The sequence below is a fragment of the Delphinapterus leucas genome, chromosome 11 (assembly GCF_059928025.1).
Source record: "Delphinapterus leucas isolate spDelLeu-1000000601 "Yukka" chromosome 11, BTC_Dleu_Yukka2, whole genome shotgun sequence".
In the NCBI taxonomy this organism is placed as follows: Eukaryota; Metazoa; Chordata; class Mammalia; order Artiodactyla; family Monodontidae; genus Delphinapterus; species Delphinapterus leucas.
The window spans coordinates 2,719,007-2,744,681 of NC_143139.1; the positions used below are offsets into that span (position 1 = coordinate 2,719,007).

Here is a 25,675-nt window from a genome sequence, read left to right on the forward strand (position 1 = left end):
TTTATTGTCTCCCCTAAACTTTTGAAATCCGTTAGAAAAGGAATGGAAGAAGAAAAATCCCAATTCACTTAGATGACTATGAGACAGCAGTAAGCGTCTGAACATGACTAAAGCAGTTTTCATCTTATTAAGTCATAAGAAACTTCAAATCATACAGCAGGATTAGTGTAGATGGAATACAGAAAGAAAAAAGAAACTTCCTACTATTGCTATTTAAACTCAAAAGCTGCACATTTATTTTTTCATTGTTATTTTTTCATTCTCAAATGAAAGTGTACATAAAGTCCTTCTTAAAAAGCCACTTTAGTGTTATAAGGCATTATAAACATGTGCTTTCTAAAAATTATGTAATTTTGAGGAGTTAGGGGTACTGACCTAAAAAAAAGATTCCACCTACAAAGTTATATTACCTACAACATGTCATATCAACTAAATGGATAAAAGTATATAACCTAAATAAAGAACGCATCAAATCTCATTCTGTAAGAATCTACATGTGTAATCAAATTTGAATTACTCTGACAGAGCAATCCATAAATCGATAGGTGCCACTCACTCTCCCATAAATTTTTCTCATCTTAACTCAGAAAACATTTAACATCAAACATCTCCTTTATATTTCTACTGTTTCTAAGAATTTTTACTCTTTTATTCTTCTTTTTTTTTTCAGTACGCGGGCCTCTCACTGTTGTGGCCTCTCCCGTTGCGGAGCACAGGCTCCGGACGCGCAGGCTCAGCGGCCATGGCTCACGGGCCCAGCCGCTCCGCGGCGTGTGGGATCTTCCCGGACCGGGGCACGAACCCGTGTCCCCTGCATCAGCAGGCGGACTCTCAACCACTGCACCACCAGGGAAGCCCTTACTCTTTTATTCTAAATGTAAGCCAAATTAACAGAAATCGTATCTGTTTTTACATTATATCCACTGCCTAAGCAAGGTAGCTAGCTATACACTAAAATATAGACTCTTGGAAGTATAAATTTGACAAGAAGTCAGTAATCTCAGTATCACTGATGAAACAAAAAATACTTTTTAAAAAGTTGAATGTATCTAAAGTATTTTGACTGTAATAATCTTAGGCATAAGGGACAAAGTTTTTGTGAATAATTTCCCATGAGAAAGTACGAAATAAATGTTACTGTTATTAAAATTACTTTTAAGGAGCACTAAAAATAAACTTATAATTTACTGTTCTGTTTCAGCAGGAAGACAAGCATTTTTCTCATATGCATGAAACCTCTACTTACAAATATAATATTCATTCATTCAACAAACATTTCTGTGTGCTCCCTGTATGCAAAATATTTGCAGCTGGTAAGGACATCAGTGGAAGACAGCTGTCGACAGCAGCTACTTCCGTCCTGTAACACAGATACGTACCCAGGAGCTGCCACATACTGTAACGGTGTAGCATCTTTCATGACATCCCTTTACCAACGTCCCACCCCTAACAAACAGAAGGCACTAAAAACGCACTTGTGGTATGAATAAATAGTCAGGGGAAACGTTCAAAATGTTCTCACCTCATCAGCTAAAGAACTATGGCTTAAAGATTACTCAAATTTCCAGCTACCTCTGGACCATGTGATCAAAAATAACGGTAAGATCTCATTTTACTAAATAATCCTCAGATGATGCTGCACTGACCATAACGGCTGAGAAAGCGGAGACAATGTCCTAAATAGAAGAGTTCAGAAGCACACATTTTCCTTAAAAGTTAGGAGCATAGGGCTTCCCTGGTGGCGCAGTGGTTGAGAGTCCGCCTGCCGATGCAGGGGACGCGGGTCCGTGCCCCGGTCCGGGAAGATCCCACAGGCCGCGGAGCGGCTGGGCCCGTGAGCCGTGGCCGCTGAGCCTGCGCGTCCGGAGCCTGTGCTCCGCAGCGGGAGAGGCCACAGGAATGAGAGGCCCGCGTACCGCAAAAAAAAAAAAAAAAAAAGAAAAGTTAGGAGCCTAAGGCTTTTGCAGTCAATCCCACGTGAGAACGAATGAGTGTGTCTTCTTGGGTAACTACCTCTCTAAGCCTTGGTTTCCTAATCAGTAAGATGGAGAAAGCAAACCAGTGCCACTGTATTGCATACAGATTAAACCAAAAAAATGTACAGAATGTTTAGCCTGTTGCGTGACACTAAAAGAAATTAATAATGCTAGCTGAGGAAAAAAAAGTTATAGATCAACTTCTCCTCTAGGCAATACATGGTTACAACAAACCAAATTGGACCCTTTTAGACAAAATATCTCACTTTTCTATCTATACTATAAAGTGGTCCACAAATAGCAAACACTAAATTAGCACAAGTGGTTTTTTTTTTTCTTTTAATGCTGCATTCCAGTCTTATTCTACCGTAATTTTCAGAAGCAGTTTTCTTCCTGACACTTGTGAGACAAATGTGTGCACAGCCTAGTATAGGGCAGTGGAGTGCAGAGCTTACCAGCACAGGTTCTGGAACCAAATGGCTTGTGTAAAACTCAAACTCTGCCTCTTACTAACTGTGTTTCCTGAGCACCACTGTGTTACCTCAGCTTCCTCATACATAAATTGGGTTGAGAATATACCTACCTTAGTAGGTTATAAAATGCTTATAATAAGTACTCAAGTGTTGGCTATTTTATTATAATCATTTTATCACAGTTTGAAATGGAATTTCAAGTTCTCGAGACAGATGATTGAGCTACTAAATAGATTTAGAGACTTTAAGTTTCACGCTACTTCTAATTTACTACATAACTAAATGAGCTGATCACTTCAATACATCTGTTTGTTCCAAAGAAAGTAAAATCTGTTGCAAAATCACCTATCGGGGACTTAAAGATGATGCCTACATATGAAGGTAAAGCACTTCACTCAAGAAATCAGATTGAAATAAACCCTGGGTGATGGACCTAGAACATCTGCACATTCTTTGTACCTAAGAAGAGAAAAGAGACCATTCACATAAATCAACAAGTTTCTGGTAACAGGAAAGGAGTGGAGAAAAAACAGCTTTGAAGCACCATCCACACAGTGGCAAAGCAACAGTAAAAAACCAGGGACAGGGCTTCCAGAGCACATGAGGGCTCGCTGCACACAGGGCGGCGCGTGGGTCAAACGGGTGGACAGGAGTCGGTTAAAGAGCAGAGCGGGCTGGTTAGTGCTAGTGCCGGGCAAAGCTGCCGGCCACAGAGTGAAAGTGTGGGCACCCAGAGCCAGAGCAGCAGGGCCCCACTGTGGGACCACTGCACGCAAAGGGTAAATCTTACGGCAAAGACCTCGGCCTGAAGAGCAGCCGCTCTCTTTTTCAGCTCCTCCCCTTGAGCCTCTTTCGAATTTAGCTCCTCCTTCAGTTGCTCTACCTGTCACGACATTGTTATTCTTTTTCACTCATGTGTCAACTTAGGTCTTTTTGTTATCTGCTTTTGAGCCAGAGCAGTAACTGGAAATAACAATAACTCATATAACACGATCAAATCTGTTCCCCTAACTTCCTCTGCAAAGGACCCTAGGCGGGCTCGCCATTTTCACAGGGTAATGGACTGAAACGTGCTCATCAGCAAACGGGAAGCAGGGACCACATTCTATTTTGTTCTCAAGTTAGAATGGTAAGCCAGAACTAACAGAAAGTTGGACATGTGAAGCTTTAAGTTCTAAAAGTTACATGAAATTGGCCACAGTCGTTGATAACAGACGCTTAAAATAACAGAGGAATATTCTACTGACTTATATGCAGGTAGGGGTATCCCAGAAAGAAGCCAGAAACTGCATCATTAAAGGAACGGTTTTCACTTCTGAGAAATTAGCAAACTAACACAATTGGGATATGGGGGGCAGGGGGAGGAGAAGGAACACTTATTTTCTAGCTAATATTTTACTATTGAAATTATGATCTCTAAAACACCACAGACCTGATAAACTGATAACTGTAATAAACTAAATCCTCCAATTTACCTAAAATAGTTTATAGAATCAAAATAAATGCCTTTGGCTCTAAGGAAGGAATACTGTGACTGAGGTTATAATACAGACTGATATGTCTCAGCAATACTTATCCTACTGTACATACACCCCAAGTGCACGTGGTAAACAATAAACCTGATACACATGGGTCTTCTCCGAGGGAGAGCACAAAGGGGTTTCCTTTAGGGAACTGTGTTTGAAGGGAAAACACGGTTTTATTTAAGCCATTTCAGGAAAAAAAAGGGGAGGTGGATTCAGTCTCTTAGGCTGAATTTCACTTCTAAATTTGTTCACAAGACATCGAGAACATGATGTTTCATATAGTGAGAAAAACTCATCTGGATGCAATCCTACTAATCGCCTCAGAAGTACTGGTAGACATGAAATGTTAAACCGTGATAATACACACTTAGCCTCATGTAAGTAATTTTTCTTTTAAGTGAAATTTGAAATAACCATACAACATCAGTAATTCTGACTTTAATTCTGGAAAGTTCTATCTGAAAGAATTACGGTACAAGTATTCTTCCCTGAAGCCTGATAAAACAGCATGAAGTCCACCATCACTACAGAAGTAGGAACATGCACCAATTTTTCAAACCCCATTTAAAAATTACAGTATCACACACCATTACCTTGTTCTTCATAAATTTAGAATGGCTCCGATAGACTTCCATTTGCTTCATTTCTTCCTCTCGTTCTTCAGTACTCAAAGCCCCGTTCGATTTCAGCATCTGAATCTCCTCTTCCAAGTCTCGGAGCCCACGCTCCATAGAGGAAATTTTTGAATCCTGAGGACAAAGGAAGATTTAGACATTAAAGTATTCGCAAAAAGCCAGAGAGGTTGCACAAGCCTGTCTTTACAGATGTGAAATTTAATAAAGATAAACAAATATGTAGAAATATTACAACTGGTGCCTTGCTTCTAAAATATATCCTTCATGGCCATATGGTGGAGAGGAGGAGGACTGAGATCTATAGTATGATTTTTTCCTCTAGCCTTTCCTCTGCACCCTTTTGATTAAAGTTGAGAGTATTAACTGAAGAAGTAGAAGCAATGGAAAACTAGTTAAAGTTTCTTAGTACTTTATGGTCAACAAACTTCTAGTGAAAACATTTGTAATATTAACAGTAAAACCTTTTCTAGCTATAATATTTTATCGTTTTACTTGATGACCTCTAAAAGGCTTACTTATGCTCCCAAAGGAGTGGGGAAAAGAGTAAGAAGGTTTCAAAGACTTACACAATAATTCGTATAACCCTATCTACAATAATAAAGATCTGATAACCTCCCACTGCAGAAAAACAAAGGGATGGATAATTATGTTAACAGTTACATTTTATCACACGGTGGTCCCGACTTATCCACAGTTTTACTTTCCGTGGTTCTGCTTTCTGTGGTTTCAGTTACCTGAGGTCAACTGCGGTCAGAAAATATCAAATGGAAAATTCCAGAAAAAAACAATTCAGAAGTTTTAAACTGTGCACCGCTGTTCCAATCAATATGATGAAATCTCACACCATCCCATTCTGTCCCACCGGAACGTGAATCATCCCTTTGTCCAGTGCGCCCCTGCCCGTCAGTCACTCACAGCAGCCACCTCGGTTATCAGATGGACAGTCCTGGCAACACAGTGCTTGTGTTCAAGTGACCGTTTTTATGTGACAATATTTTATTTAATACCGTCCCCAAAGCACAAGAGTAGTGATGCTGGCAATTCAGATTTGACAAAGAGAAGCTGTAAGGTGCTTCTTTTTAAGTGAAAAGGCGGAAGTTCTCACTAAGAGAAAAAATCATATGCTGAGGTTGCTATGATCTACAGTAAGAACGAATCTTCCAGGAGTGAAATTGGGATGAAGGAAAAAGAAATTTGTGCCAGTTTTGCTGTTGCACCTCAAACTGCAAAAGTTACGACTACAGTGCATGACAAGTGCTTAGTTTAGATGAAGAAGGCATTAGATTTGTGCAGCAAGATACTGAGAGAGAGAGAGAGAATGAGACCTATTCACATAACTTCCATTACAGCATACTGTTATAACTGTTCTATTTTACTATTAATTACTGTTGTTAATCCCTTACACACTGTGCCTAATTTATAAAATTAATCATAGGTATGTATAGGAAAAAACAGAGTATATATAGGGTTCGGTACCATCTGTGGTTTCAGTCCACTGAGGGTGGTGGAACCTATCCCCTGCAGATAAGGGGAGGTTACTTACTGCGTTAGTAATCTTACTTATTCGCTATACTTCACCATGCGTGTGAAGTATCTCATAATGATTTCTAAAAAGAAACATCACTGTCCTTATAAATCAGCATCACCACGAATATCACCTCCTAGTACAACAACCATCTACACTCATTTTCTTGGTTTTGTCTGTCACAGTATCTAGTTTATCCCCAGATTACTTTAGATGTCATCAATTACAGGAAAACTCCTACACAGAATAGATACTTTATAGCTGCATACGCTTATTCACCTAAGAAGTAAAGACCTCAAAGAGCATAAATGCAGTATAGCTTTATGTTATTTGGAATTTTAGAGAAACCATTCCTTTAGGAAGAAATTTTGAGACTGACTTCCTCTTTTCACTTTACCTCAAGCCTGTCTTGACTGACTTTCCTTGCTACCTGAGAGTGTGCCGATAAGAGTTAAAGGATTTATCATGAGACAATTACAACTAGCTAGTTTTAGGTTTGGGCGAGAAGCGAAGGCTGTACTCCTCTGACTTGCATTGCATTACCTTTAAAAATAACACAACAAAAATTTTCCTTTACAAATCTATTCAAATGCAACTTACATTTAGTTCAAAATTAAACATATTAAATTAACACAATCAGAGACGCTCTAAACCTAAACCAGGATTTTGATTTACTCGTTTAAAACTATCCTGGCCCATAAAGAATAAATAAACGACTTCAAATGCACTATCTGAAAATCCCAACACAGAGAGGCAGCTCTTGACCAAATCAGACACTCACTATCAAATCATGCACCATAAAATCTGCACCTAAAAAGGGACCATAACTGCAGCTCTGAACGCCATGAGGCAGAAAAAGAACCTTCCAGGCTACTTTCTGGGATGAGGCCAGAAAATTAATGCCTGATATGTTGGACTAGTTGTAGCACCGACCAGTACTCAGGCTGGGTTTATTTGAGGACAGCCCTTTCCAAGGAGGCTTCTTACTCCTAGAATCTATAATAACTAAATAAATAAAGTTTTTATCATCTTACTACTCTATACTTGCCCAGCCCTGGGTCTCCCATCATTAATCAACCAACCCCACTGAGTCCATTGAAATCCTCTGCTCCTTGTTAAATTTCCCAAATCCTCAACTTTTTTTTCAAAAGTTGTCTCCCTGCTCTAAGTAAACCCAGGCTTTCCCAAAGGATAGAATTTCCCCGAACGCTCTCCGGTGAAGTCCACTAATCCCCCAGCATCACAGAGTGGCAGGGAGAAGTGTGGGCACCTCCAGGTTCCTCGATGCTGCTCCCATTTATTTATTTATTTATTTATTTTGCGGTACGCGAGCCTCCCAGCGCTGTGGCCTCTCCCGTTGCGGAGCACAGGCTCCGGACGCGCAGGCTCAGCGGCCATGGCTCAGGGGCCCAGCCGCTCCGCGGCATGTGGGATCTTCCCGGACCGGGGCACAAACCCGCGTCCCCTGCATCGGCAGGCGGACTCTCAACCACTGCGCCACCAGGGAGGCCCGCTGCTCCCATTTAAAGCTCACACTCCTCTTCACTCTCCCTCCGCACAGCTGCCATCTAGGGGCTCCCCCGCCACTCCCGCCCACTGAAGAAGTCTTCAGCACCCGGCTGACAATAGATCTCTCCTTCAAATGCCACTCTTGCCATAATCCTAGGATTTCAGTGTCCGACTTCCTTGACGTCCGTAATTCCAACGCCTGCATCCTCCGGTCCATTTTAGCTATCCAGTTTACAAGACCACATCACCCAGGACTCTCCTCCCAGGCCTGACACACCGTCACTCACATTAACTCCTGCTCTTGCATCTCAGAGTCCTCCACCTCCCTAACTTCTACGTTTTCTCCCAACCTGTCCATCCATTCTGAATTCTCTTCCTTCCTCTCCAGGCTACATTCCTGGACTGATCATCCCAACTACTCCTTCACCTCCACCCTCAATTCACTTGCATCCCAGTAATTCTGCTGTATCTACCCAGCAAAACTCTAACCCTAGAGCAGTCCAGTAATTCCTCCCTGCTCCTCCACTGCTAAAGGGGAAAGAAAAAGTTAGAGAAGGGAGAAGGAAGCAGAGGGAAGAAAGTGGGAGAAAGGAGGAGGGAGAGGAGGAGGAGAGAGAAGAGAATGTTACGTCACCTTGAAGACAGCTGGGCTCTTTTATAGTCCACCATCACCTCCTTTCCCATTTCCCCCAACGACCAGTCTAGACCTTCATGATCCTCTCAAGCTCATGCCACACTCTCAGCATCTCAGCTACTTCATCTGCAATTTCAACATAACATCCACCTGACCCCACTGGGCCACCAGAATCTCAGTCTCTTGCTTCTTAGCAGAATGGCTGGAGGTTAACACAACTTAAAATAGATCTACTGCCAGTTAAAACCAATACACTTCCCTATGCCATCAAAAGGCAAGCAAAATAATTCTGTGAACATAGGTACAGTCGTGTGTTTTTAGGTTCCAACAGGGATCAGGAAATAACATGTACAAATAAACTTGTGGGAAATGTAAACATGTAACTAAACCTTTCTAGAGGCTGTTTACAAGATTATGTTCAAGACTATGAATTGTCTAACTGTAAAGAACCCAGAATCCACTAATTTGCTATTTGTTTAGTAAACCCTTTCCCCAGTGAGAATAAAGATGTATACAACAATAAAAACATAGTTTTAAGAGGAAATCATCTAAATTAAGAGAACCATTCTGATAACTGTACTTGAGAAGCATCTATTTTCATAAAACTATTTATATACCAAAAACTAAAGATTCTTGTCACATCAACAAACATTAAATGAAGGCACATGATGCAAAACACCGTGTCAAACTTTTCAGGGGATACAAAGAAGTTAAAAAAAGAGACAGAGAGGGAAGGAGGGGTAGAGGGAGGGGTCCCTATCTGTAAGAGTCTTCTAGCTCTTGCAAGAAAGAATATGTGGTTAATAAAAATAATAATAGCATAGCAGCTAACACTGACTGAATGTTTACTATGTGCCAGGTCCTGTTTAAAGTGTTTTACTTGTTTTAACTAATTTAAACCACAAAAGAACCCATGGGATAGGTACTATTGTTATCACCATTTATCAATAAAGAAATTAAGGCATGGAGAGGTTAGGTTACTTGTTCTACGTCATACAACTGGTTAAATAAAGCCAGATTTTGAATCCAGGGAATTTAACATAGAAGGCAAGTGCTTAGTCACCAATCACCATAGCGTTCAGCCTAAAGATTTCTAACTACTCAGTAACTTAAAGCAGAGGTTTTCAAGGTATAGTCCGTGAAAACCTGGGGGTGCCTCCTAGCCCTTTTGAGAAGGCAAAACTATTTTCATAATAATACTACAACTTTATGTGCCTTTTCCACTGTGTTGACACATGCACTAAAGGTATAAAGGACAGGCAAAAGCGTTCGCTGCCTCTGGACAACAGCGTCAAACCGTACTAGCGGTCAGTGTATTCTTCAGTGTCAGCGCTCTCAGACAAAAAAAGAAAAATAAGAAAGAACATTTTTAAAACACTGGCTCACTTAGGAATGTCCCTGGTGACTTTTCATATGCTCAACCCTTGAGTATGTATCTTTGTACCATTCTGTGTGATGAAACAGGAAGGGGAGGCCCGGCTGCTGCGTCCTGGGTGTGATGCTGCTCCCAGGACAGCACTGGGTGCTCTGTGAGCTGCCAGCTGAATCAGGTACTTTTTTCACGGAACCCTATTCTTACTCGAGAGAAGAACTGACCCACAAACTTGGTATTTGGCAGACATTTTCTTAAAAACAAATGAAATGAGTCATTTTAAGAGAATAAGGGGCCCTGATATCAAAAGCTTTGAGAACAGCTGACTCCAAGAAATGCTGGAGGAAACGAAACTGAAGTTCATTTAATGTGTCGTTTTCATTAAGTCTTACTATTTCTTCTCAGCCTACAAAATGAGTGAACTATTATTACATACCACTTTCTTAAACTCACACATGAAAGTGTGATCACTTGAAAGTGTGAAATGACACATAAGATTCCTTAGGAAGTTCTCACTTACCTTCATTTCGATAACAGTTTGCAGAGCTTTAGTTTTGGCAGAATCGGGGGCATTCTCAAATCTCCGATGCATCTCCTACACAAGAGAAGCAAAAAAGAGAGTAAGTGTCCTCCTTTTCACTCTCATTTTTTCAAGAGGAGAGTGGAGAGGCAAGGGAGTAGTAGTTACATGCAAAGATGACTACCCCGGCCTTGTAAGATACTCTGATCCACCTTTCTGTCTTCCTGACCTTTCCCTGTGGACCAGGGAGCACACAGACTGCATTCAGGCTAAGGGGCACAGGAGGGTCCCCATCTCTGCACACCTGGTTATACACGGTAAGTCACACAGACCCCAGCCACAACCAGAGGTGAAGCTCCGGCACATCCCCATGTTGTGTGTCACTCTTCCACAGGACTCTGAGACATATTATCAGAACTCCAAACAAACCAAAAAGGGGATTAGAAATAGTCCCTTTTAAAAAGGAGAAATCAGGACTACCCTGGTGGCGCAGTGGTTAGGAATCCGCCTGCCGATGCAGGGGACACGGGTTCGAGCCCTAGTCCGGGAAGATCCCACATGCCATAGAGCAACTAAGCCCGTGCGCCACAACTACTGAGCCTGCGCTCTAGAGCCCACGAGCCACAACTACTGAAGCCCGTGCGCCTAGAGCCTGTGCTCCACAACAAGAGAGGCCACCGCAATGAGAAGCCCGTGCACCGCAATGAAGAGTAGCCCCCGCTCACCGTAACTGGAGAAAGCCCGCACGCAGCAACAAAGACCCAACACAGCCAAAAATAAATAAATTTATTTTAAAAAAAAAGAAAAAGGAGAAATCAAAGTAGCCACAGTCCACGCTGCACAAAACAGCTGAAAGCATTTGTGTTGACGGCCTCCTTTGCATAGCATCCTCTCCCCCAGAGCAACAACCACCGGGCTACCTACGATGGAAATCTCTCTCTAGAGGGGCTACGATCAGAAAGAAAAAGAAGGTAAGACTGCTGAACAAGTTTCCTAAACAGCCTACCTGTAGCAAATAGCAGAAAAACATAGCTATTTTTTTTCAATCCAAATGTCAGTGCGTTCAGGATCAGAAAGGAAAGAAGGAGGTGGTAGAATATCACAGTTGGGGTCTTCAAGGATCCCCCTGAAGTTACCAGACCTCCTCAGGCTATCTTCTTGTCAGATTCTGTCGATGTCTCTGAGTCAGCCAGTACTTCCAGAGTACCCCGGTACAGCCCCTAGTGATGGCAGAGAATACAGATGGAGACTTCCCATCTGAACAGTGCTGGTGAAACTCTAGCCCTGCCCTTGCTCTGCCCATCTGACATGTATATAGATGTTTACTAGGTCACTCAAACGTATTTCATTCAAAACAAAACTCGTGATTTGCTCCTCTTTAACGAGCCCCTCCTCTGAAGGCCGATGAGTGTTGCCCATCTCCTTGAACGGCATTGCCCTGCCGGTGGTTCAAGCCAAACAGCAGTGTCTCCTTTCATTCCTCCCACACCTTCACTTCCTACCACCTTCTAGAGCAGGTCCTAATTGTTCCAGCTTCAAAAGAGTTCTTGAATTTATCATTTCACTCCACTTCCGGTCTAGTTTAAGCCTAGGTTACTACAACAGCCTCGAGTTAAGTTTCCTTTCATTTCCTCTGTCCATTTTAAAGAAAGCAATGGTGTACTCTAGATAAGGCATCAACAAATCATGGCAATAGTCTGTTTTCAATCCTTCAACGAGTTTCCTATTTACTTCTCACCCTCTACCAGGTCAACACAATCTGATCGTAACAGACAGAAGAGTAGCCCTCCTGTCATAACTATGTTAAAGCTAGACAAAAATGCATAAAGCAACTGTTTTCAGACACTGGAAAACAAGCAGCACAGGACTACGATCCTTGAGAGAAGAGACACTAACAAGGTTACGGTCCGGACGTGCTATCCAGTATGGGGCGCAGGGAGAGGAAGGCCAAACGGAAAGCAGCAGTCCCGCAGAGCTCAGAAGACAGATCAGTGGGTAAGAGTCCCAAAGACAGTAGAAATGTGCAGAGCAGAATGACACAGAGGAAGACGCTAACCAGAAAAGCAGCAGTGTCTGATCTGACAGGGGTCCCCTGGAGTCTTTGACCAAATACTAAGCCTGCATGTACAGGGAAAGACTCCACAGTGTCCAAGAACAACTACTGGGGACAGAACAACTACCAGAGAGCTACGAGTCGAGCAACTACCTGAACTCACATGGGGCTGGGAAGAATTCAAGCTCCAAAGAGCCAGAGTGGAGAGAACATCAGAGGCACTGAGCAGAGACACCAGGAAGGCCACATCTTAGGAGTAGAGACAGTCTAGCCCTGGAGGGGAGGCTACCTAGGCTAGAGCCAACAGAGTGTAAAAGCAAGTCTCCTTAAGGATCGAGTTAATCCACAATTAACCCCTGCAAGATAAAACACTTCATTAAGACAGTAAAATGCAGAACACATTAATCCAGGACAAAATCTGAACACACTAGTTCAGGCCATAATCACCTCTCACCTGCTTTAAAACAACAAATTCACCAGTTCCCCCCAGCCTCTAGTTTGTCCACACTGCATCTACTCCCTACACTGTAAAGAGGTGACAAATTGGGCACACAGAGATTTAATAATATGTTTAATAAATGACTGCAAACTTTAAAATGTAACAAAAATAAAATGAATCCTGCTAATTGTAAATAATCGTCACCTCTTAATAAAGTCCTCTATCCTACACTTCACATTTTCCACTTAATATTTCTGCATCTACTTGAAATACTAAAACTGCATTTCTTTGAAATATCTCACAATTCAGACCCTGAACTAATTTCATCTGACGCCTTTCCCATTACCTACTTCCAAATTAGGGAAATTTCCAAATGCTTTACAGTGAAACTATTACAATTTCATTTTAAACTCTAGCAAGCATATCAGCAATATATAAGGAAAGAAATCCATTTGAATAAAAAAAAAATCCTCCTCTGCTAAGGAACTAGGGTGCACTTTAAACCATTCGCAGGCATAAAGCTTTCCCGTTAAGATCTTGTAAAACCTATCAGTCGTTAACAGATTTCCATGCAAAGGCCTGCGCATTAAAGCTCATTATGAACACATCCTGCAGTCAGTGGGCTGACCAACTCCCCTTTCCCAGAGAGCACATCGAGCCTCTGACTTCTGCACCGTTAATAAAGGGAGAGGACTTTAGGAATAAAAAAAGAATGTACCATTCAGACAAATGTAAGAAGTCGAATGTGCTAGTGCTTCCTTTATTTCCCTCTTTTTAGCCTGAAAATTTGCACTGCACAGAAATTAAAGTAAAGTACAGGCAGAATAATCTGGATCTTGTTATACTGTCAACTGTGGTACACGGTAGAAAATGTGTTCAGTTCCTCTCACTGATTTGCTAAAGAATAATGACTAGAGAAAGAAAACAAACAAGTTAGGAACAAAATTTATCCGTTGTTAGTAGTTTCTTTCTTTTTAAAAGTAAGTCAACATTTACTTACACAACTGAGAGAAAGGAGCATTTGTGACTGAAAAGTAGTACTTATGTCTGAAATTTCTTTCTTTCAAGTTTCAGGTTTTAGCCTCCAGCACACCCTTGGTTCAAGGGTAGACGTCCCTTCAGCAGATTTCAATCCTCCACACAAGTTCTGGCTTTACTGTACTCCACACGGAGAAGTGAAGAAGGAACCCTCTCTACTCTTCCTGTACCTCAACTCCGCCGTTGTAAGACAGCACTGCACTCTGACCCTTTACCATCTCAAGTAACGGCATGCTTCTGAGAAAACATATCTTCCTGTCAAAATGGAAATGAGGTACAAATGACACACCAAAAAAAAGATGAGGAAGGATAACCTGAATCAAGTTATGCGATGCAACTGTTCACACTTTCCAAAATCACTAGGAAAGGGCAAACTAACTAGGGACCCTTTTTCTTTTTTAATTCTTCCTACTCTTTTGTCCAAGGTTTCTATTTTTTTTCTATATACGTTTATTTCTCTTTTTTTCCCTCTAACCTCCTCTGCTTTTACCTTACAACTGCCAAAGATACAAATAGGCATTCCTCAGACATGTCAGAGCCAGAACTCCTAGCCTAGAACCTAGTTAAAGAGTAGGGCTTTTAAACCTCAAACACTGCTGCAAATCTTATCATGAGAGCAGTTGTACTAAACAAGGTTTGTTGACTGAAATATTATAGAGACAAAAATTAACATACATGTAAATGTTTTAAAACAAATTAGTATTTTAATTTCTTTTCTTTTTTTTGGCCGTGTCATGCATCATGCGGATCTTAGTTCCCCAACCAGGAATCGAACCCATGGCCCCTGCAATGGAAGCGCAGAGTCCTAACGACTGGACCGCTAGGGAATTCCCAACAAATTAGTATTTTATTCATCACAATAGGATCTACATTTCAAAATAAACAGGAGCACATATAGAACTGAAATATTTATTCAGCCTATAGACAATGCTTGGTATGCATATGGATAGCCGATCCAAAAATTCCATAGCCAATTCAGGTATGTTCTGCCAACAGACTGAGAACCAAACTTCGGTGTATCACAGAATCACCTGTAAAGCCTGTTAAAACTCCATACGCCTGGCCCCAGGCACTAACCACGTCTTGACTGTAGCTCAGTATGTGTCCAATAGATGTCTTCACGCTTCCATCCATCAAGGGAAAGGCACTCCAGTAAACAATACAAAATCTAACAATAAGTCACGTAACAATGTAATTTCAGTACAAACAGAAAATACAATGCTTAATTTAATCTTTGTTTCTCTTCTTTGGCTTTTATTTGGGGGAATTATTTACCTGCTAGCTACAGAATCATGTTCATAAACAAAACGGAAAACTAATCACAAATGTTCCTGGATATGAATGCCATTTTAATGTTACTGTATTTCATCAAATCTAAGATGCCACTGATTGTAAGGCAAACCACTGTTTAATGTGCTGGAAAGAAAAGAAGGAAATGCCTCCAAATAAACCATGACCCAAGCTTCTATCATTCAGAATTTTTATTTTATACTGATTGCAGGACCCTTTTTTACTTATTTAACCATAAAGTTTAATCATATATCATTTTGAACTGTTTTACAACGTTCTCCATACCAATAACTGTTTGTTTCAATGCTGATTCACAGCATAATATTACTGAAGACATAGTGAACAACAGCTAAAGTTAACATGAGAAATAGCAAAAATGCTCACAACATTGACTAAAATGAGCAGCTGTTAACTGTTTGTGAGTACAAACAGGCAAACAAATAGAGCAGGACTGCGGCCTTGATGACAGAGATTTTAAGACGCCATCAAGGATAAGACTTATTAACTCAATTTCATACTGTTGAGATGGGAAAAACTATGAGCCTTGGAACTGATGAAAACCCGCTTTTTTAAAAGATGGACAATAATCCAATAATAATAAAACCTATGGATATCCCAGTGTTGCCAGCTCTCAATTCTTTCTGCCTTTCTTGACACACTAGTGATATAATGTACAATAGCCATTTCAAGTCACCACTCACCCAACCTACAGTTGTTAAGTTCTTGATTAGACTTCCTTGTTCACTTGTAATTCTCCCTCCCCCATTTATTCCCAACACAGCCAGAGTAAATTTTAAAAGCTATGCTAGATCACTCCCTTGATTAAACATTGGCACAGTTTTCTCTTGTACTTTGAATAAAATTGTTGCATTACCTGCAGGGATCCTGAAGGCAAGTGCTTTGTCTCCTAGAGGGCACGGATTTTTGTTTTGTTCACTGCTACTGTATTTCCCTGTGCTCTGCACGTGGGTTAGTGCCCAATAAATATCTGATGAATGGAATGAGTGACTCTGGCCCTGGCTACCTCTTCAACCTCTCATCTCATGCCTGTCTTCCCCTTAAACAATATGCTTTTGTCCTCTAGTCTCCTTACTGTCTCCTGAAAACTCCTTCTCATCAGGCCTTTGAAACTGTTAACCTTCTTCATGAAATGATTTTACCCAAATGCTCGGCAAGACTGTTACAACTTTCTTCAGATCTCCCTTAAAGGGCACCTCCTCAAGGATGCTTACCCTGTTTATCCCCTCTCCCAACATAATTAGACTCAACTAATTCATTTCCTCTCATAATTATCAGTTTATCGTCTCTCACCAGATTTTTAAGTTCTAGGAGGGCACAGACCATGTGTTCTGACATGAAAAATGTATACCCAGCGTGTATCCCAAGGTCACATACATTCTAGAAGCTCAATGGATGTTTGTTGAGTAATGAGCAAAGAAAGGCTGTGCCGAGTGCCTCTAGCACCTTGTCACTCTGGAAACGAAACATCGAGCCACAATGTTACAAAGCTTTACTCCAAATTACCATCTTAGCTTCTGTTACCTGTATTTTCTAACACACACAAATTTAATTGTTTAAGGCTCTTGCTATGGCAATAAAAGATTCTTTCCTGTCTCAAGATTGGACTAAAACCTTTTTCTTACATTCTCTTCTAGTGTTGTTATTTTTTAAGAAGTAGCTCTTTATTTCATCTAGAACTTCATTTGATGTAGCTACGTACTGTTTTCCAAATAGATGGCCATTATTCCCAAACATGTATCATATGCTTAAAACTATATTATTTCTGGGTTCTAGTCTGTCTCGTCAATCTAGCTATCTGTTACTGTGCCAGTACCACACACTTTAACATCACTGGGTTCAAAACACATGTACCATGAGCTGCTTAAACAAGTGTCCCCGCGCTGTTCTTCTTGCAGAGAAACTGCAACATCATTGGGGCACGTGTCAAGAATATTCCTATTGGGAGTACATTAAATTCACCGAGTTGGGGGAGAGCAGCATCTTTATATTAATGTTCCCATCTACAATGTAATGAAAATTTAGCCCTATCCTTTCCATTACCGTTACTGATATTATTTATTTCATTTTCCTTATCTAACGGCACCGCTAACACTTCCAGAATAATGTAAATACTGATGAACACAGCTGTCTTTGCCTCTCCCTAACTTTAATGGATGCGTCTTAGTGTACGTCAGAGTAAGCACAATTCTGGCTACTAGTTTAAAATATGTTTATAATACACATTTACTGAGTTGTTTTATTTAAATCATGCTATAAAAGTGTCATTCAATTCTTACTTTTAGTTCACTTGGTTTAGTTTTCAAAGTGGCTGTAACATTTTATCTAATGTCTTTGAGACAGCTATCAAACACCACAAGGTTGTCTTTTCCTTTCACCTATTACAAATCATAACTGTGAATGCCACATTGAGCCGTTCTGGATTGCTAGAATAAACTCCTTTGGGTCAGAATATTATCCTTTTATCATAATGCTGATTTTATCTGCCAATATCTTATTTATAACTTCTACATCTAAACTCATAAGCAAAACTGGTTTGGGGTTTTAGTTTGTTTTCTAACCTTCGTTAGGTTTTAGTATCCAGTGGTCACACTGGAGAAAAAAGAATTGGAAAAGCTATCCTTCTTTCTGTAAGCTCCAGGCTTAAACTTCTTTCCCTACATTTCAACTTATTCAACCAACATTTCTTGAGTACCCACTGTGCATTTGTTAGACACTGACAAGATAAAATTTCATATATATATATATATATATATATATATATATATATATATATATATATATCCACATCCTTGGTGCAAAAAATTAAGTGAACAATGACGAAACACACATGGAAGTATACTATAATATTACTGGCTCATCTACATATATGTACAGAGCTGCACAAGGAAGAATTCACAGAAGAACTGAAATTTGAGCTAAGTCTTGAAGGCAAGTAGGAGAAAAAAAAAGGAGAACCAGCATTCTAAACATGTGTTCCTGAAGCAATCACTTCTACTTGCTCTTAAATAATTTTAATCCATAGGACTGTGTTTCCTGTAAGATGATGCTACATTACTAATAGCAACTGATTGTGTATTGATACAACTGACAAGGTCTATATTTCTTTCCATATTATGTTCAGAAGTGGGACTTAATATTTGTAGAGCTTGTTACTTCAAAATTAGTCTTAGATTCATTTTTTTTCCTACTACTTGTTCAAATTCACCATATTTCTGGTTGTTCTCTGCCAGAATAACACCGTGGCTTTTCATAATCCTTAACTATTCACTATTTATTAACTCTAAAACTCAAAAATAAATGGGCAGAAGTTGAAATATTCAGAACAGAAGGAGTAAAAACATAACATTCAAAGTTCATCACGATGCTGGTAGGGTTTTCCTGCTGCATGCTATTTGATTTGAGATGACAATGTGCTGTGGCCTGGCTCCAGGTTACCTCATTAAAATATAAACTCTTTAAAGTAAACTGAAAGAAACTCAGGATAGTGCCTACAACACAGGAGTTGTTGATAGAAAATTTTCTAAAACAATACAGTCCAGTAATTTGAAGATTGTAACAACCATAGCTGCAGATTAACCGTAAAAATACAGTATGTGCTTCTGGGAGGATAAACTGATCCAATCACTCTGGGAGACAAGACTGATATTCAGAGTCTTGAAAACGTACACACCCTGAGCAGATTCATTTCTGGAAATTTATGCTAAAGAAAAAAATTAATGTACAGGGATATATGGCTACTAGGGATATTCACTGCAGCACAGTTTTATAATAATGAAAAATTAACAGTAGTCTAAATTTTCAACAGTAAGAAATATAAATAAATGCAACAGAACATTATAAATTCCATTGAAATTACAAAACTCTGCATGTACTGACAAAGAAAGATGGTCAAGACAAATTATTAAGAAAAGCGGGTAACATTACATTATGCATCGCTGCACTACCTAATACAGTAGCCACTACCTACACAGAGGTACTTAAATTTAAATTTGATTAATTAAATTTAATTTTAAATTAGTTATATTTAAATAAAATTTAAAATTCAGTTCCTCAGTCACACTAACCACATTTCCACTACTCAACAGTCACATGTAGCCAGTGGCTACCACACTGCAGAGAGCAGATACAGACCGCTTCCACCATCGGGGAAGCTGCTGCTTTGCTGCTTTTAACTGCCTTCCTCACACTTCATTTAAAAAGGGATTATTCAGACTGGCACTAAAATAGTTCTGAGATTTTTTTTTCCCCCTATCCAAATGTGAAAATTATCTGAAGACTCTGACCTCATATAGGGAAGTAGAGCTGTCATTTTTTTTTAATTCAATGTAAGACGAATTCTTCACTTAAGCTTTCTTAAAATGAAGCATTACATAGAAAAGTGAAAAATTATCAGTAGTCACAGTGGTCAGCTGAAGTCTGAGGTTCCTCTCTAAAAATAAGTGACAGCACACCTCTGTATCATTCCCTCTAGCTGTGCCTCCAGGGCAGCAAATATATATTTTTTTAATTTTATTTATTTATTTTTGGCTGCATTGGGTCTTCGTTGCTACACGCGGGCTTTCTCTAGTTGCGGCGAGCGGGGACTACTCGTCATTGCGGTGCGCGGGCCTCTCATTGTGGTGGCCTCTCTTGTTGCGGAGCACGGGCTCCAGGCACATGGGCTCAGTAGCTGTGCCTCGAGGGCTCTAGAGCACAGGCTCAGCAGTTGTGGTGCACAGGTTCAGTTGCTCCGCGGCATGTGGGATCTTCCCGGACCAGGCCTCGAACCCGTGTCCCCTGCATTGGCAGGCGGATTCTTAGCCACTATGCCACCAGGGAAGCCCAGCAAATAATTTCTATCACGTATCTTTTACAGCAAGACAACAGTTTCCATGGAAACCACAGGGCAAACATCCATTACTGCTGCCTAGGACTTTATAAGCACACCGAAAATGAGGGAATTGCTTACTTTCAATTATTAATATTTTAAAATTGAGCAGTAGTTAGCTACTCTAATTCTGGTTTTGTTGTGTGTGTCTCTATGAACAAATCAAGAGATGAAAAACAAATCAAGAAAATTCTGTGCCCCTCTAGCAACAAAATGAGTCTACAGAAATCAGGAGGGGGAAAAAAGAAACCAAGAAAGGTATTAAGCCAGTATACATGCCAGCCAATGTCATCTCATACAAGACAGCAAATCAGAACAGAAATCAGTGCAGAATTTAGGTAAGAAAGAAGAAATTCCCTTGCACTAGTTCAGGAGAGCATATAAATTTATCTAGGTCAAAATGCTGACTAATCAGGAAAAAAAGACAGTCGTAACAACTGAGAAAGTGGCCACTCACCTCTCTCAACAGAGCGTTCTCTTTTTCCTTCTGCTCCAAAAGGCTTTCGAGGTGGTGGACGTGCATCTCTGCCTCTGCCAGTCTCCTTGTTCTCTCATGGTCCTCCTCAGTAGCCTTAGCAGAAAGCCCCTTGCTCTGCAACATCTCCAGAAGCTTCTTGATGGATTCGTCCCGAGCGTTCAGGGTTTGCTTCTGAGTCTCAATCCGCAGCTCCATCTCCTCCAGAGTCTTTCGAAGGAGGAACAGCTCCTTGGCCTGCCGCTCGTGCTCAGTGTGCAGCCTCTGAAAGTTCTCCTCCGTCAGCTCTGTCACACAAGGCTCACCAGTCCTACTGTTACTATCCTGTTGAAACAGCTGGTTCAGGTCCCTCTGGATCCGCAATTCATCCTGGAGAGCCTGGATTGTCATTTGCATGTGCTGGTATAAAGACAAAAAGGAAAACCCAAATGAGCTTTCCTCCTCAAGTAGCAGAAACAAAGCAGATTACGGGGGGGGGGGGTGAGAAAGCAGCTACCACAGCTCTCAGAACCCTGCATTTAGCAAATGAGGATTCACATTATTCTGTTTTACACTGTCTTTAAAAATGATTGAGATAATCTGTAAAACGTCAGTAATTTAATTTGCGTTTATTACCAACAGGAAACAAGGTAAGTCTGGCAGCTCCTCACTTTGCTTGACTAAATAAAGACACTGTTCAAAATTAACAGAAGGTATTACATGGAACTGAAGGTGAGGAGAGGGAAAATCTATAGGAATACGGACACATCATACAAAAAATTTCACCAAAAAACAAAGGATGTCAAAATACAAAATGACTTTTAAGTGTTTTACAATTAAGTTAGCACATTCAATAATAAACATATGAGTGCATGCCAGAACGTGCTTTGCACTCCTTATGTGTTCATTCATTTAATCCTCACTATAACACATGTACTATTATTCGAATTTTATTGATGATGACACCATGCATGCAGAGACTTAAATAACTCACCCCAAGATCACACAGTAAGTAACAGAGCTGGCATTCGAATTAAAGCAATTCTCGCAGCCCACTGAAGCTAGTACCCAAAGGTAATAAGATAACTTGAAGCTTTAAAAACAAAACACAAAAAACTGAGGCTGTGTGAGTTATTTATACAGAAGATAACAATATAAGTAATTTGAGTAACTAAATGAAAATGTTAGTGCAGATAAGCTAGTAAAATGTTTCAGAGGGTATATCTTTAGCCTGTATCCCTAACGAAGGTATATGAACCTTTAATTTGAATGGATAAATTCTAGAACATTATACAAAGAACCTAAAAGGAAGTTACATCAAGAATCATGTTTTTAGAAATGAAGAAGCAACAATAGAAAATCACTCTTTGTATTCAAGGTATTCAAGGTCTGGCAGTGTGCCGCAGTGGAAGGAAACTAACCCACAGTCAGAAGACATGAGTTTTAGTTCCAGCTCTCACACTAAAGAGCAACCTAATTTGGAACACATTGCCTTCTTTCTGGGTTTCAGATTCCTCATATTTAAAATGAGGATATAAACGCCTGCACCATCTTTTCAAAGAGCTAATAATATCATTGAAATCTTTGTGGCATATATGTTAAAACATACATTGTTTAAAACTTTTGGCAAACTGCAAAACAGCAGTAAATATCTCAAGGAAACGATCTGGCAAGTGTACAAAGATGCTCATTGTTGTTTATACCAGTGACAAAATTAGAAACAACCTAAATGGATATTAATAGGTGATGAGTTAAGTAAATGAGAAATGTCCACCCAGTTTAATACTATACATCAATTTTTTTAAATGTAGATTTATATTTACTGATAAAAACTACAGTTACAACATATTAAGTGTAAAAAAGCAGATATATAATAGCAAGTATAGGATGATCGCGATTCTAATTTTTAAAAAGTATATACATGTAGACCCAACACAGCCAAAAATAAAATAAATTAATTAAAAAAAAAAGTATATACATGCAGAGAAAAGTCTAAAAGGATGCAAACAATTACCAGTGTCTGGGTATGGGTAGATTTTACATTTTTCTTCATACTTTTTTCTACTATCTAAATCCCCTACAGTAAGCAAGTAATCAATAAAAAGAGACATTTTTACCTTTAAAAATAAGAGAAAAGACTTCAGAGATGCCTGCTTGGCTGTGTTCAATTTGCTACCACTTTGGTTAAAAGGGAGGGAACAATAAATATTTACTATTTACTATAAATAAAAAATATCATAAGAAATAAAAATACTTCTGTAATGTTACACAAGAAATAATTAATTTGGGGGAACGGAGGAAGGCAAGAAAGGAGGAAGGGAGGAACGGACTGGAATCACTGAGGGACAACATGTAAGAAAACTTTATTCTATTCCACATAAAAATTTTTTTTAACTGAGGTGTAACTGACATTGAAAATTTTTTAATAATAGCTTTATTGAGACATAATTCACATACACCATAAAGTTTGCCGGTTTAAAGTGTGTAAGTCAGCAGTTTTCAGCATATTAAAAGTTATGCAAAAAGAAAGATTGAAATAAACTCATGTGTAAATGTTCAAAGAAATAAAAAAAGTCATGCATCGATCACTACTATCTAATTCTAGAACACTGCCATCACCCCTTAAGAGAAATCCCATATACATCTGCAGTCACTTCCCAGCCACTTCCCATCTTTCTCTCCTCCTAACCCTCCTCTTGAATTTGAACTAAATGTATGTACTACCCACTCAAAAATTAAATTTTAAAAAATGCCTAATGATATTTTTCAGCCTCAAAAAGGAAGGAAATGCTGACACACGCTGCAACATGGATGGACGCTATGCCAAATGAAATAAGCCCGTCACAAAAGACAAATATTACACGAGTCCACTTACATGAGGGTCCCTAGAGCAGTCTACCTCACAGAGACAGGAAGCACAAGAGTGGTTGCCAGGGGCTGGGGAGACGGGAGACAGGGAGTGATTGTTTGATGGGTGCAGAGATTCAGTTTTACAGGATGAAAAGAGTTGTGGAGATGGATGGTGGTGATGGTTGCAAAACAATATGAATGTACCTTATGAACTGTACACCTGAAAATTGGTTAAGATGGTAAATTTAACATGGTGAATGTAAGCTGTATTTTACAACAATTTTAAACACTGGGGAAAAAATATGCCTGCCATAGAATTCCAATGTGTTGATATTAAATAATTTACTTACAACTATTGATAAATATTTAGTCTGGTTCTCATTTTCCACTATTATAACGGGCACCTTCACATGTATATTTCTGCACACCTATCCAAACTTTTCCTGGAGATAAATTCTGAAAGATGGAATTCCTGGATCAGAGGGTATGCAGTTGTGATTTTAATACACACAACAAATTACCTCTCAAAGGGTCTGTACAGATTTAAACTTCCACCAAACGATGTCTGAGCACTTTCCTATACCTTTGACAACTGGGTATTTTCTTTCTTCTCCTTCTTTTTTGGGCTTTTCTTTGGTAAGACTGAATATCTATTCACATATCTACAGGTGCTTTGTATTCCTTCCTTTGTGACTCATCTGTCCTTGTTCTTCGTTCATTTTGTTTTGGGGACATTTAACCTTTCTCCTAATCCACTTTAATATCTTTCTATATTTGGAAGGCAACCTTTTGCCTGCTGTGCATGTTACAAATATATTTCCAAATCTGTCATTTTTCTTTTAACATAGTTTATGGCAACTTAAATAGAGAATTTTTTTAGTGCAAAGATAAGAACCTCTTCTTTTATAGTTTCTGGTTTTGGTATTATGCTTAGCAAGTAGTGAACTTTCAATTATGGCAGTCTTCAAACTCTCGAAGAGCACTGGCTTTTTCTTACGAAAAATAAATTTACAATAAAATTATCAGGTATTTGAATGCATGAATATGATTCTTTAAATAAATTTAACTACCCGCATCATGCTGCAAAGATTCTCAACAGTTGTGGGAGTTCAAAATCCTTAATAAAAAGATGTGTCAAAATGCTAATTCTCTGAAGCCTATAATCAACCCCCAGTTTCATTCTTTACCTTTGGAAGTCAAAAAATCCAAATAAATCCTGAGCAAGTTTATCCCACAGGGAAATATCAGAAGTTAAATTCAACAGTGAAACTGATTTCTAGGTACAACCGTCCCTCCTTTTCTGGACGCTCATCACCAAATTCATTCAAATCAAGAGAAACAGATGTTGACGACAGCTAACAGTCTCACATACACTTTAGCACTTGTGATTATACTAGTATGGCAAGCACTGTTTTGGTGAAGAAAGAAAATACAACGACTAATGTGCCCTGCTTCTCCAGCTCTGCTTGCACTCATTTTACTAGAATATAGAATTAAAATGATGCTCTGACTGGTAGCCGAGAAGGCTACACAGCAATTTTCTCCGTCGTAATGGGAATCAGCACCCCTTCTTTAGGCTACATTCAAGCTAGATTCACTTTATAAAAATTCCTGCCAACTCCCTTGGGAGAAGAAAGAAGCAGCAGGCAATAAGCCAGCCTGCCCTTTCTCTAGCACATTCGTACTGAAGATAAAGTGAGCATATCTGCACATATCACAGACATTTACCATGATCGACCAAAAACAGACATGCTGAGTTTAGTAGGACGATCTCAGTTGTCGATATTAGGAAAATTTCTATTTGGGAATTCTGCTCATGACACTCTCCAAAATGATCTCACACTTCTCAGATTCCAAATTGTACACCAACACTCACTAGTCTACTTCTGCTCACTCTAACACTCAGCCTGAGCTGCAAGACTGGAAAAATAACAGCTTAAAATTTAGTTCAAGGATTGTGCTAAAATTACACCAAGCTGCATCTCAGTGAGACGGCAGGATGCTGTGAACAACAGTAATGAGAATTCTTAAATCTCTGATAGGGTTTACGATCTTTTTTTTAGAAAAATACATCTCAAAAACAACAGAAGATCACAACAATGCTTCATATATTTCAGACAAATATCAGAAGCTCTTCTGAGGCAAAACTTCCATTAGTTTCTCTGAAGAGAACGCTTTGATCCAGTTTATCCTGATTTCTAAAATGACGGAACCATGGAGTCTAGAGCTATTTTTAGTTACAGAAAAAGAATATCATGGATACATGAAAATGGTCGTCGTCACAAACATTATACTGCATCCCAGAGAGTTCAGTGCACTATTTGTCAAGATAACCATTAGAAAAAATACCAGTACTGCATCCTATTATGTAAGACCGATTTTTTTCCTGAAACATGTAAATACATACATTGAGTAAACTTTATCAATGCAAAATGCAAAGGAGTTTATAGGAATTCTTACTAACATCACCCAAGTCGATCCTCAGGCTCTGTG

General features: G+C 39.5%; 1 protein-coding gene across 18 annotated transcripts in view; it reads right to left on the reverse strand.

Annotated features, from left to right (window-relative positions):
* ERC1 (ELKS/RAB6-interacting/CAST family member 1) overlaps positions 1 to 25,675 on the reverse strand; it is a 387,721-nt gene that overhangs the window by 284,408 nt on the left and 77,638 nt on the right. For 9 of the 18 annotated variants that reach the window (XR_016394796.1, XM_089919953.1, XM_022577188.2 and 6 more), the window contains exons 3-6: positions 20,336 to 20,752; positions 10,171 to 10,245; positions 4,569 to 4,724; positions 3,240 to 3,332 (exon numbers count right to left, since the gene is read on the reverse strand). Coding sequence is in view for 17 of the 18 variants with exons in the window: in XM_089919953.1 (XP_089776079.1) it covers positions 3,240 to 3,332; positions 4,569 to 4,724; positions 10,171 to 10,245; positions 20,336 to 20,752 (741 nt within the window). In the remaining variant the exon portion in view is untranslated. Of the gene's footprint in view, positions 1 to 3,239; positions 3,333 to 4,562; positions 4,725 to 10,170; positions 10,246 to 20,335; positions 20,753 to 25,675 lie in introns of all 18 variants that reach the window. The other 9 variants (XM_089919955.1, XM_089919951.1, XM_089919954.1 and 6 more) reach the window with 3 other exon arrangements.